The 12,013-nt window shown below is 41.8% G+C and overlaps 1 protein-coding gene across 1 annotated transcript in view; it reads right to left on the bottom strand.

Annotated features, from left to right (window-relative positions):
• Positions 1-22: 22 nt before the first annotated feature.
• The window catches only part of dnah9l (dynein, axonemal, heavy polypeptide 9 like), a 37,872-nt gene continuing 25,881 nt past the window's right edge, over positions 23-12,013 (bottom strand). The window contains exons 63-91 of the mRNA XM_051953683.1: positions 11,886-11,999; positions 11,534-11,677; positions 10,871-11,053; positions 10,732-10,737; positions 10,521-10,622; positions 9,743-9,877; positions 9,435-9,608; positions 9,161-9,293; positions 8,947-9,049; positions 8,528-8,650; positions 8,223-8,427; positions 7,377-7,541; positions 7,093-7,233; positions 6,734-6,904; positions 6,541-6,663; positions 6,147-6,340; positions 5,763-5,911; positions 5,327-5,454; positions 4,915-5,052; positions 3,827-3,916; positions 3,547-3,738; positions 3,329-3,448; positions 2,926-2,985; positions 2,539-2,721; positions 2,061-2,243; positions 1,671-1,786; positions 1,333-1,445; positions 1,074-1,214; positions 23-882 (exon numbers count right to left, since the gene is read on the bottom strand). Coding sequence (XP_051809643.1) covers positions 635-882; positions 1,074-1,214; positions 1,333-1,445; positions 1,671-1,786; positions 2,061-2,243; positions 2,539-2,721; positions 2,926-2,985; positions 3,329-3,448; positions 3,547-3,738; positions 3,827-3,916; positions 4,915-5,052; positions 5,327-5,454; positions 5,763-5,911; positions 6,147-6,340; positions 6,541-6,663; positions 6,734-6,904; positions 7,093-7,233; positions 7,377-7,541; positions 8,223-8,427; positions 8,528-8,650; positions 8,947-9,049; positions 9,161-9,293; positions 9,435-9,608; positions 9,743-9,877; positions 10,521-10,622; positions 10,732-10,737; positions 10,871-11,053; positions 11,534-11,677; positions 11,886-11,999 — 4,077 coding nt within the window. The 3' untranslated portion in view covers positions 23-634. The remainder of the gene's footprint in view (positions 883-1,073; positions 1,215-1,332; positions 1,446-1,670; positions 1,787-2,060; positions 2,244-2,538; positions 2,722-2,925; positions 2,986-3,328; positions 3,449-3,546; positions 3,739-3,826; positions 3,917-4,914; positions 5,053-5,326; positions 5,455-5,762; positions 5,912-6,146; positions 6,341-6,540; positions 6,664-6,733; positions 6,905-7,092; positions 7,234-7,376; positions 7,542-8,222; positions 8,428-8,527; positions 8,651-8,946; positions 9,050-9,160; positions 9,294-9,434; positions 9,609-9,742; positions 9,878-10,520; positions 10,623-10,731; positions 10,738-10,870; positions 11,054-11,533; positions 11,678-11,885; positions 12,000-12,013) is intronic.

Below are 12,013 nucleotides of genomic sequence, written 5' to 3'. Positions count from 1 at the left end.
AATTAGCCTCCATCCTACAGTGTTTTAACATATTGACCTGTATTTAAAACAGATAAGTACAAAAAGGACATCAAACAGCTGAGGACCCTCTCTTTAACACTCGTGTTGTAATGCGGGTCAAATTGACCTGTTTTAAAGTTTGACAATGTGGAAAAAAAACAAAACATTTTCATCGTGAAAACTTCCACATTTTTGGTGGAAAAAAAGAAATGTTAAAAAAAGAAAAAATTCTCTGGATTTTGGTTGATTTTTTTTGTGACTTTTCTTAAAGAAAATATTAGAAGTTGTACTGATGTATGTGGAATCACTTTAGATATTTTTAGGATTTTTTTGGAAGATTTTAACTCATCTTTTAAAAACATTTGCACAAATTTTCTTGCCAAATTCGGGGGAATTATTTTTTACAACAAAGCTTTTAAGGGAAACTTTTAAGGAATTATTTCTTCCTGAAGGTTTTGCAAATTTTCAGAAACTTGGGGAATTTTCATTTGCTGAATTTTTGCATTTTATTCGGACAAGTTAACATTATTTTTTGGTGCCTGTAAATGAAGACAACAGGAGGGTTAAACATCTGCTACACACCTACTTTGCCAAATTTAAAATTCGTCTCAACTCATGACCTCTAAGCTTCCCCTCACACACTGAGCAGCAAAGCCACTCCAGCCAACACCCATTTGGCGGGCCGCTCCCTGGTTTTGAGACTAAAAGTCCAAACATATGTGGGTCCTCTGATCTTGGTCTTGTAGAGCGGACACTCATAGATATTCCTGGTCTCCTGGCGGTCGTTGGGGACAGCTCTTACAGAGATGACAGGCATGGCCGGGGTCAACTCTTTTAGCCTGGCCTCGGTGATCACACCAGTCTGAGTGTCCCATCTAGCACCTTCGGAAAGATGGGTTGAAAAGGAGAGAGAACGACAGAATGACTTTGTTTAAATAAAAGATACTTAAATATTAAAAATGAGAAGAAAAATTAAACATCTGAGGGGAAAATTTGACAACAGTATCTTGTTCATGGATCAAACTTCAAGTAGCACCACAATATACGGCTAATAAAAGCCAGTGTTTGTCTACCTTCCATGTACAGTCCATACACATATGCACCCTCCCTGGCAGGCTGGTTGAACTCCTCCTTAAACTTCTTGGTCACATCCACTGTCAGGTTCACTTTATCCAGAGGCCACTCGTTCTTACGCGCCAGAGACTGCATCACAGCTTTAAAGCAAGGACACGAGAAGTCTGAGGATTAATGATGTGTGGACAAACAATGGAGCAAGAGAGGAAACTGTGCGCCTTGGTAGAGCTCTTATCTGGATGCGTAAATGTGCGTTACCAGTGAGAAAGGACTGGGGGTTAAACAATCCAGAAATCCAGACCACACTGGGGAGAGAAAGGTCCTGAGTCCAGCTGTCCAGCTCTTTGCAACGCTGCATCACATCATTATACCTGAACACAACAGGACAGCTGATTGGATGATGCCAGTCATCTGGACACTGTAAAAAGCTGTAGAATTATTTTCTGTAATGTCTCTCAACACAGTATCTTAAGCTGCTAATTCTATTCTTTGGACACTAAAAGAATACAGTAGCTTATACATAAAGAAAGCAAAAGTTTGATTTAGATCATTTTCTCCTCACATTTTTAAATGACAACACTCAGGCAAACTGATACCATATAGAGAGGCTGTAGGTGGAGGGGTAGGCCAGCTTGGTCCAGGTATCGGGAACATTGTCAAAGAACAAGGCGGTCTGCAGCTTCTCCATCTCAGAGGACATGGCCAGTTCACCCTTTGGCAAAAAAAAAATCAGCTGTTACATCACTCTGAATCCTCCTACAGTCCAACATGCAGAGTGTAATTGGTAACTCTAAATTGTCCGTAGGTGTGAATGTGAGTATGCTTGTTTAAACGAGGAAAATCTTTGGTCGGACGCCACCTGACTATCTAGTTATAGACTAGCTGTCTGTTACAGCTATCTATCTGTTCAGTCAAACAAAGGTAGAACTAATCCCACAAAGCTCCGGTGTAATCAAACACACAAACACAGAGAGGTATAAACCCACCTTGAGTCCAAGGTCGAGCTCCTTCAGCGATCGGCGTATCTCAGAAATGAGTGTGTTCATGCGCTCACATTCCTGAAAGCAGACCAGGATGTACGGGGAGCGTTCGGCTGTCTTGGAGGTGATGTCGGACATGTTGTACTCCTCAGGCAGCTTTTCCAGCACTTCATCTAAAATAGTTTTCACCTGGAGGAGGTTAGAATGAGTATATAATCCGAGCATAGGAAGAAAAGTAACTGACATCACTCCTTTCTACTTTATTTCTCCTAAAACTAGAGAACCAGTAGAGTCATTAAAGTATGCAAACATTGGATGAAAGACAATTTGTGTGCCAGTATTGTTTTTTTATGTTGGTTTGGCTTAGGATAGCTTCATTGGTGAATCAGTTTATAAAATAAAAAGCAATGTTCTTCAATTTCTTTGACTAAAAAACAAAATAAGAACTAATCCTTTAAAGGCAGGACTCAGTGTGTGCAGCTACCTTCTCCTCCAGCGTCTGTGAAGCTCCCTCCCCCATCACTGCATCAGGAGACTGCATCTCCAGCAGAGTGTGAAAAAGGTTATCTGACGTCACTGTTAAGAACTCAATTTCTGCGTTGGGGTGCAGCCCATAATGCACTGGGCTCTCATGGGGCAGCATCTCATCTATGAAATCATGGTAGCCCTGGAGATGCAACATGACCCATTTATTTAGTGAACTTTTCAGTCAGGCTTGTTCAGTGTATAAACTGCCCTAATCGGAAATGTACTCTTACCCTGAATTCATCAAGGATCACTGATTAAACATTTCTGTTACACACTAGATAACTTAGGAAGCTCTGACTGTAAAGTTTTGAGGAAATGTTTCCCCTATAATATCTATTTCTACCTGGTAGTCCAAGTTGGAGGGGACGACAAACCCAGGTGCCAACGAAAGCTTCCGGTCAAACTAGGTTGTAAAAAAAAGAGAGAGGAAGGATTTTTAGCTTTAGGTCTCCAGCACAAAACATGAGATTGCTCCATCCCAGGTGGCTAAAACTCCATAGTCTAGCATACCTGGCTGCCAGACACTCATGCCAAAATATTCAGCTTCTGAGCTTTCATAAGAAGTCTGGCCAAAAACTAGCCAGACTGCTGCTAACTGGAGCTGAATTTCTGCCCACAAAAGGCCCGAGCCTGCACTCAAAAAGCAGTTAAATCTGGCTACTATATAATATCTGCACAGGAGGCGGTTTTTGTTTGGCAGAAAACAGCCGAATGTGACCACACAATACTAGCGCACACATACTAACCTGGTTGGGCTGCATGTATTCCTCCAGGTACGTCCTGCAGAGCCGTCGGTCCCAGTCGTCAGTGATGTGTCCTCCGTACATGATCTCCCCAAACAGATACCTCAGGTCCTCCCACGGCACCTTCATCAGCATAATCATAAAAATCACTGCCAGTGCAATCCCCATCTCAATCAGTCTCATCATCCTGTGGCCCCCCCCACAGCACAAACACACCCCACCTGTGCGTTGGCCTCCAGGTAGTTGTACAGGACATTGACTGATATCGTCAAGTCTCCGGTGTTGAACGGATACTTCCTGTTCCAACCCTGAGGTCCAAACTTCCTCCTTTCTGCCACACAGGCGTGAAAGTAGCACAGAGAGAAGAGGATGGTCTTGAACTCTTGCTCGCGGCTGCACTGGTCCAGGATGTCCTAGAGAGGGGATAATAAGCGTATAAATAAGATGATGAATAAAACAGTAAAAATACAGAAACTATTAGCACAACGCAGATGAACTCACCTGGTCAAAGTTATCCAGAGCAGCGTGCAAATTGGCATGCATGCCTGTAGGAGGTTCATTGGTGATCTTGATTGCGTTTTCCAGAATGCCCTGAGTAAATCATGGAAGACAAAAACGTTTACATCTGCTTTTGGTGTCACAAAGTACAGAACAGTACTGAACATTGCAGGAGAGACACAATGTGGGTAAAGATGTGATTGAACTGTGCTGCAGGTGACCAACTGCGTCAAAGTCATTTCATGAGTGGTAAAAGTGTAAAACTCGCTGAGTTTAATTAACTGAACTTGAGAAAAAATGCTTCATAGAGTAAAGATTTTATGTTGAATCAACAAGTCACATAGAGAGCGGTTACAGGCATGCTTTGCTTTTATAGTTTTTGTGTAAGGACTGAATTCAGTACTAACCTTTGTCATAGTTAGAGGTGATTTGATTATTATATAAAGAAAAAACTAGAACTTAATTTGGCAAAGACACACGGCAAGTTTTGATCACGTTTCAGTCTCTGGGGAGGTTCAACTCTCTAGCAATGCATCCTGGGAAGTCTGCTTATGTTGCTTATATGGTAGTTTGTTTCCTATAGACTTCACTCATTCAGCTCATCATTTTAACTTAAAATGTCTGAAGCTGTAACTACTACTCTTAAAAGTTTTAAAGCAGTCTTAAAATTAAAATGAAACATCTGACGTTAAATTAACCAGAACTTACCAAATGCATATGCTTACATTATGTAAACTAGAAAAAGTAAGCTGATTTGGCTAAACTCCTTTGTAAATTTTTACGGTATGCTGTCATTATGTGTATGTGAAGAGATCATTTGCAAAAACAGATAACTCTGTTTTGATAAATTTTCAGAAAACTTTTTTTTTATTGTTTACTTGAGATAATATCAATCAAACTGAAGTTGAGTGGATTTGACTCAGTAGAAAAATACATGACAAAATAGAGAAAAAATAAATTATTGGTGTTATTATTATTATTATCTCAAGTAAACAATAATAAAAAAATTAGTTTTCTGAAAACGGAGTTACCTGTTTTTGCAAATGAACTCTTCATGTGCTCAATGCTGAGATGAAGTGAGGTAACCGTACCTGTGGGATGATGTGCTCCTGAGGTGTAGATGCTGGTTCTGCGCTCATAAACACTCTGTAGTCTGGATGACTGTCTTCACAGCAGCGCTCCAAGAGCTTCTCAAGTGCACCCAGCCAGCGAGCAACCAGATGGATGTTCTGTGGGGAAATATCAGGGAAAGACATAATTAAAAACTTAATTAGTACACACAACAAAACAGAAGATGACAGCACACAACAACCCACAAAAAATGCATTTATATTTTTATTTAATTTGCAAACTATACTTTAAGAACTAAAAAAAGTATATCTTTCATTCTATATATTCAGAACTACAGGGATTGGTTTTTAGTCAAATACTTCTACACTCTGATGAAATAGGTGTCTCTGTATCCAAACATGCAACATAAAACCGTTTTTCTTGCAAGCAGACCTGCAATATAACCCAGTGACCCTCCTTGGCAGCCTTTTCCATGGCGACTTCAGCCACAGTTTCCTGTCCCTGACCCAAGGAGACATTGTGAAGCTTTCCAAGGTCAATAGTAAAGCCCAGCTTCCTTCCTGGGGACACACAGAATGGATTTTTTTAATACATTCACAGACTAAAAAAACACCTTCAAAGAACAAAAATGACTAGCCTTTTATAATTACTGTACACTGTAAAGTTCTGTAAAACATCCTTTTCCTGCACTGATAATGCTTATTGCCATATATTGTTACAGTCATTACATTTTTACGGTGCTATCACTGCATTGTAAAGCAGTTACTGGGACACTTCTTTCAATAACTTTACATGAATATGGAATGAGTGTAGTAGAAGTACATGATGATGTATTTGTGTGTGTGTGCAGCTTCTTTGTGAACTGTACCCAGAGATTCCATGTCTTTAAGTGGATCCACTCCAGGGGAGAGAATGAAAAACACAGGAGAGGCCGGACCACTTTCTCTGAAGGACTTTGCAAATTCAGTCTTTCGGCCTTCTGTATACTTCACTCCAAGCTTCTCTTCCACAAAGTTCCTACAGCAGACCAACAGGAAGAGTAGATATGGCACGGGTTTTAAAAAGGCAGCAATAATGTGGAACTAAATGTCCACTGTAATGATATAAGCATATAAATACAGATTTTCAAACATGATTTTTCCATTTTGTTTAGAGGATGAAGATAAACAGATTTCTATCAGCAGAATACAAAAACCCTAAATGGAGTAGAAGCGGGGGTCATATATAAGAAACATGCAGCATTATTAATCACCTGAGAGCGTAGGTCATGCGGTCAGGTCTCAGGGCTCTCATCATGATCAGTTTCTGCAGAGAACTTTTCCCCTTCCACTCCTGAGGAAATTTCTCCTTCTCTGGACACTCCGACTCCACCAGCTTCTTCCAGCGTTTAGGTGAACCTTCAATGTCCCGATCCAGACCACGAAACTCATCAGTAAAACTCATCACCTGGGCGAAAACACGGGACAGCAGGTGGTGATTTGCAGTGTACCAGCAGCAAAGCAGTCTCTGTGTGTGTGTGTGTGTGTGTGTGTGTGTGTGTGTGTGTGTGTGTGTGTGTGTGTGTGTGTGTGTGTGTGTGTGTGTGTGTGCGTGCGTGCGTGCGTGCGTGCGTGCGTGCGTGTGCGTGCGTGCGTGCGCTTGTCAACCTTGATGGCGCTCCATGCTGAGTTGGACAGAAAGTCAAGGGGGCTGTTATAGCTGTGGTCAATGTTGAAACGTAGCAGGAAGTCGAGCTCTCTCACATCTATCTCCTTGCTCATCAGCAGCAGCTAAAGAGGGAGAACACAGTCAGGGACAAAACACAGTCTCTGTCTGACACGAACACAAACACCTACACACCTGGAAGGCCAGCTGTGCCGTAAAGGTGAGCTTGTCTCTCTCAAACAGTCCCCTGCTGATGTAGTTGAAGGTGGAGTATGTGACACAGTCTATGAGCGTGTTTACTCTGCTCCGCACGTCCTCGCAGGCCTCCGCTGTCTCCACCGCTTTGTGGAAAACAACGTTAAAGGCCTGAGAACAAGAGGAAGAATCAATTTGTCGGATGGAATTGTTGCGTGACAAATTACAGCAATGTTCCCTGTGTTTTGCAGTGCTTAAACTGCGAATACAACACCACGCTGATATGCACTTCTGCCTACTTTAAATCCAATTACTTGGTTCCCGGCTGTGAGTCAGCTCCTGTACTCCGTCGTGTTTACCTTGAGGCTGAACTGGTACATGGGGTTGATCTTGTTGAGATCATTCATGATGAAGTAGAGGAGAGAAGCTCTGACGGCAACGGGGCGGTAGTGTTCTCGAGCCTCATTTATCTTCACTTCATTAACTTTGGCTTCTAGAACCTGAGAACGAGGGGCGAAAAGGGCAGGGACGACAAGCGAAAGTGAAGAACAGGAGAGAACATAAAGGGGAAACACTGGAGGGTAATAATTATGAAAATATTCCACTCATGTTGTTACCATTACGCATAAATTTACCCCATTACCTTCATCTCGATCTCAGCAGCAGTGTGCTTTGTCGTTTCGAGCTTCTCCACCAGCACATTATCGCCAAGGAAGTTACTTTCTGCAGCAGACAGTCTGGTGAGCAGCTCGTCCTCCAGAAGCTTCAGCTCGATCTTAAACATGTTCTGCTGTTTCGTCAGTTCACTCTGCAGGGAGATTATGCAAACAAATCATAGAAAAAAAGCCAAAACTGAACCAAAACTAGGAACTAATTATATTTAGTCATCATTGCTTCTTTAATATACATCAGAAATAAAACACTGATATTTACTAGCTGTTGTGGCATTTTAAGATTGAACAGATGATAAAATTAGACAAATATGATGTGTGAATCACATTTATGAGCTAACAATGATAAGATCGGAAGACCTAATGTCTCAACTGAAGTTATGAGTACACTAAATAATCTTGTGGAGAGTGTCAACCCAATGGAAGCCTGTGGAGCCCATATAAGCCATAAGACAGGAAGTTCATGCCCTCTCTATGTCTGAACTTATGAATTGAAACCTGGGTCAGGCTAGCAGAAATAAAAAAGAGGAGGTGGTCTAACTTTTAATAAGATTACATCATATACATCCTGATTGGGTCTTAAGACATGGGTTGTGGCTTTCCAGAATGGAAGAGGAGTGTTTAGAAGATGCTATATGAGTATAAAAGACGATGTAAGGCTTTGTGTAGTCAGTTAAAACCTCGAGATTTTGCTCATATTTATTCTTACAGCCTCTGTATTGAATACACATTATTCGCATCAGACTCTGAAGAATGTTTGAAGACTCGTTCTTGAAGTTGTTGAACCTATAACGCCCATAGCAACGTATCCGACCCACCTTAAGGAGCTCCAGGTCGGGTCTCTCCTGATTAACCACCTGGGCAAGGAGCTGGTCCTCCAGTCCGTCCCTGGTCACTGTGAAATTGATGAGGGTGGTCTGTGCTTGGATCTCTGGTTTATAGTGAGGGTTGGCTAACTTTGTGTGAAGAATCAGCCTGAAGCCTGGATGGAAGAAGCACTCTTTGTCCCCAACCTTTATACAGCTGTGGCAGCAGGACAGAGAGGAGCAGAGTGAATGATGTCACACAACGGAGGAACAGATGGTTGTGGTTTTTTTTTTACTCGTGCACACTTCCGTGTTACCTGCCCTTCTTGATTGTGTGTCGCCCCAGCAGCGGGTCAATAACGGGGTCAATGGTCTCCTCAAGGTTCTCAATGAGGACGGTGTCTCCTGCCACTACAGCCTGCTCAATAACATCCACATATCTGGAACAACATTGAACATGAGTAGTTAAAAATGAACAAAAAGGCATCTACACCCATAATTTCAATTCTTCCACACAGGCAAAATAATAACATTTGTGCAGAAGAAAAAGAGGAAGAGTCAATGGTAGTAAGTGTATGTTGTGTTAGAGTGCTTCACATTAAAAGCTTTCCCACATACAGAGCTGAATGAGTTTGAATGTAACACATATTTTGTAAAATATACTGAAAGGTATTGCAGAGATTTCTTTTGAAAGCCAAAATCAACACGTCAAAATGCTAAAAATGGAAACACTCACCCTTTCTGGCCAAGACTGACAACCTTGAGGCTGTTACCATAGCGACTCTTGATCCACTTGATGCCCTGCAGCTGAGGGTCAATGAGGAGAGGCCAACGCTCACCTGTGAAAATACACACATTTGACTGTTTTACTGAGCAAACATTGCACTGTGATTGCATTAAAGAGCCTGTCTCCACCACGATGGGATGATTGATCTAAAGCTAGTCCTCACAGTTAGTGAGGATAGTCGCATTCTGAGTGGACATTTTGTCTCCTGGTAAGCCTTCATTGTTCCACTGAGCCACCATTGCATCATCGGTCAACATGGACACTGGATCCAAGCCTCCTGTCATAGGAATGGGGATCTGATAAAGAGAAACAGAGGTGTTTATTCATACAGGAATGAGATGGAGTTAGCCAGATGTGGAAGGGACATGCAGCTGAGGGCGTAACTTGAATTGTAAAACAATTGTAATAGAATATTTCAGTGGTTTTAAGACTGCAACCTTTTGTGTGCGCAGGAATGGCATCCAGAGGTTATCCAGCAGCTCTCCTCTGTACTTTTTAGAGAAGGAACCAGCATAAGAGATGAAAGCCGCAGTCAGGAGGACGTCTCCACAGAGAGTTTCCTCCTGCTCATGGTACTGAGCCACTGAGTGAGCCCAGCGCACATTCTCACTCTGAAATGCACACACAGATACACACAGGTACTTTTGTTGTTGCACAGGGAACAGCATTTTGCTCCCCAAATATTTCAATGTAATCAAATGCACAAAATGAATGAAAATGATCTGTTACCAGCTGTTACGCTCACCTCCAGTCCTTTGACCAGCCGATTGGCTAGTTCTATTGTCTTGTTGGTGCGGTTGACCTCTTCCTGAAAGCTAAGTTTCTCCGATGTGGCTTTTTCAAATGCAGTTGTCAGAGTTTCCAGACTACTGTCTAGCTCCTGAGAAAGAAGAGAAGAGGAACAGATGCAAATATAATGACTTGTATTGTGGCTGTAGATATTCTGGAAGTATTTCTTAAAAACATTATGACATTATACTAATTAACACTGTGTTTAAACTGTATGGGACCAGGCAATTATTGTAATAAAACTAAGTGCATATTACATTTCATGCACTTCAAAAGGGATTCAATTACCAGTTGTTCAGCATGCTAATAAAATGCTTTGAGGAACAATTAAAACTGTAGAGAAACTGCTGCAGGACAAGTGACAGTGCACACATTTACCAGTCGATCAAAAGCTATTGCCAACAGCACTCAGAGTTGTAGGAGCGAACAAAAAAAACACAGTAAAATGCAAGCGGTTTGCTGTTGTTGTAAAGAACAATTAATTAATTTGTTGTCCAACAGTAAAGAATTAAATCTGCAGTTTTTTTTCCTGGCATAGAGGGATTTTTGGTTTCCCCCAAAGGACTTTAAAGCGCCCCCTCAAGCATAATAGACATTTTTGGTTGTAAAATACAGGAAAACAGAGTCTGCTAACATAGTACGAAGCCGTAGGAAATACCCTGACATACATATCCAAAAATACAAGTAACAGAAACACAAACATAAGAAATAAATAATGATCTAAAAAGTCTTACAGCAAGTTTCTTCCTGATGACCTCGAGTTTCTCAGCAGCTTCGGCCAAATCAGCGTTAGCCTGAGACAGACACATCCTCTTCATCTCTACCTCACAGAAAACCTGGAGACACACGTACATGCAAAATTACATTAAGATTAGATGTTAAATATTACACTTTATTCACATTTAAAACTGTATGATAGCGACAGCAAAGAAGACATGTACTTACAAAAATCTATCCAGGGCAGCATAAGTGTTGGGGAGACAGAAAATAAACCTATGAAATAACAGGAACACAGCGCCGTACAGGGAAAAGCATCACTTATGATTACTATGGATGACGGTAAATATACGTGACAGCTGGGCACCTCATGGAATCGTACGATGTTGATCACCCAGGAACAAAGCCCAGCGGCAGCCGAGGATTTCTGCCGCACAAAGTCGGGGTTGAACTCCGGGTCACTGAGGTACTCGTCTCTCACACACCTCACTGTGGCCTCGGGGATGTGCTCTTTGTCAAAGTTCACCAGAGCCTGCAGGAAGTCATCCACCTGGAGGTGCATTTGTGTGCAAAGGTGCGTGTGTGCAATAGATAAAACGGTGTCATCACATCACAGTCTCCAGTCATAAATATCCCTGCAGGCTTTTTAGGTTTGAAATTGTGAGCAGGAATAAGGAAGTGGAATAAAATAAAAATGTATCACAGTGCTTCTCTAAATCTCTCTTTCACGTTTATATATTACAACCAGGATAGTGCCTCAGTGAGATGAAATAAGAGAACAAATGTAGGAAGTGATAAAATACCAGCAGCCATTGTACACTGCAAAAAATATGAAAACATTCACACTACAAATAAATATTCAGTTTTAATTTATGGAAGGAAAAAGAGCAAAACTGCCATAAATAATCTTAAAAAGTAAAACGTGTTATTTCGGCAGTTTAGGGGATTTATTTGTGATGGACTTTTTGGCTGAGTGGTATCCAGCCATTAATCAACGAAAAAACCACAAGACTTCACCGTAAAATATCACCTTGCTCATGACTATCTTGGAAGCTTTCCAGCTGCGATCTTTGGGGATTCGGCCTTGGGGAGCCAGTAGCACCAGAACAGCTGCTGAGACGTTGGTGACAATAGCTGGAGGGTTGGGAAACGTCCTCAGCTCTGTCAGATTCAGCTGGATCACACACACACACACACACACACACACACACACACACACACACACACACACACACGCTTTCATTTAAGGGGCTGGAATGGAGACAACCTTGTAACTTGCCTTTCTTTTAGTACAACGGACACATAAAACAAACTGAGTGCAGTAAAATAAAACAAATAAAACGTGGTGAAAGGATTCAGGTCCCCGTATTTATGTGTTTTACCCTGTTTAGTGTATTGAGGGCCGCGTTGGCTGCCTGTAGGGCGGGCTCAGCCTTGGCCAAGTCTTCCTCAGTCTCCTGCTGCTGTTTGGTCACTTCAGCTTGAATTGCTGCTACCTGAACAATCACGA

This window comes from Acanthochromis polyacanthus, chromosome 9 (genome assembly GCF_021347895.1).
Source record: "Acanthochromis polyacanthus isolate Apoly-LR-REF ecotype Palm Island chromosome 9, KAUST_Apoly_ChrSc, whole genome shotgun sequence".
Classification (NCBI taxonomy): domain Eukaryota; kingdom Metazoa; phylum Chordata; class Actinopteri; family Pomacentridae; genus Acanthochromis; species Acanthochromis polyacanthus.
This window is presented reverse-complemented; position numbering and strand designations above follow the sequence as displayed.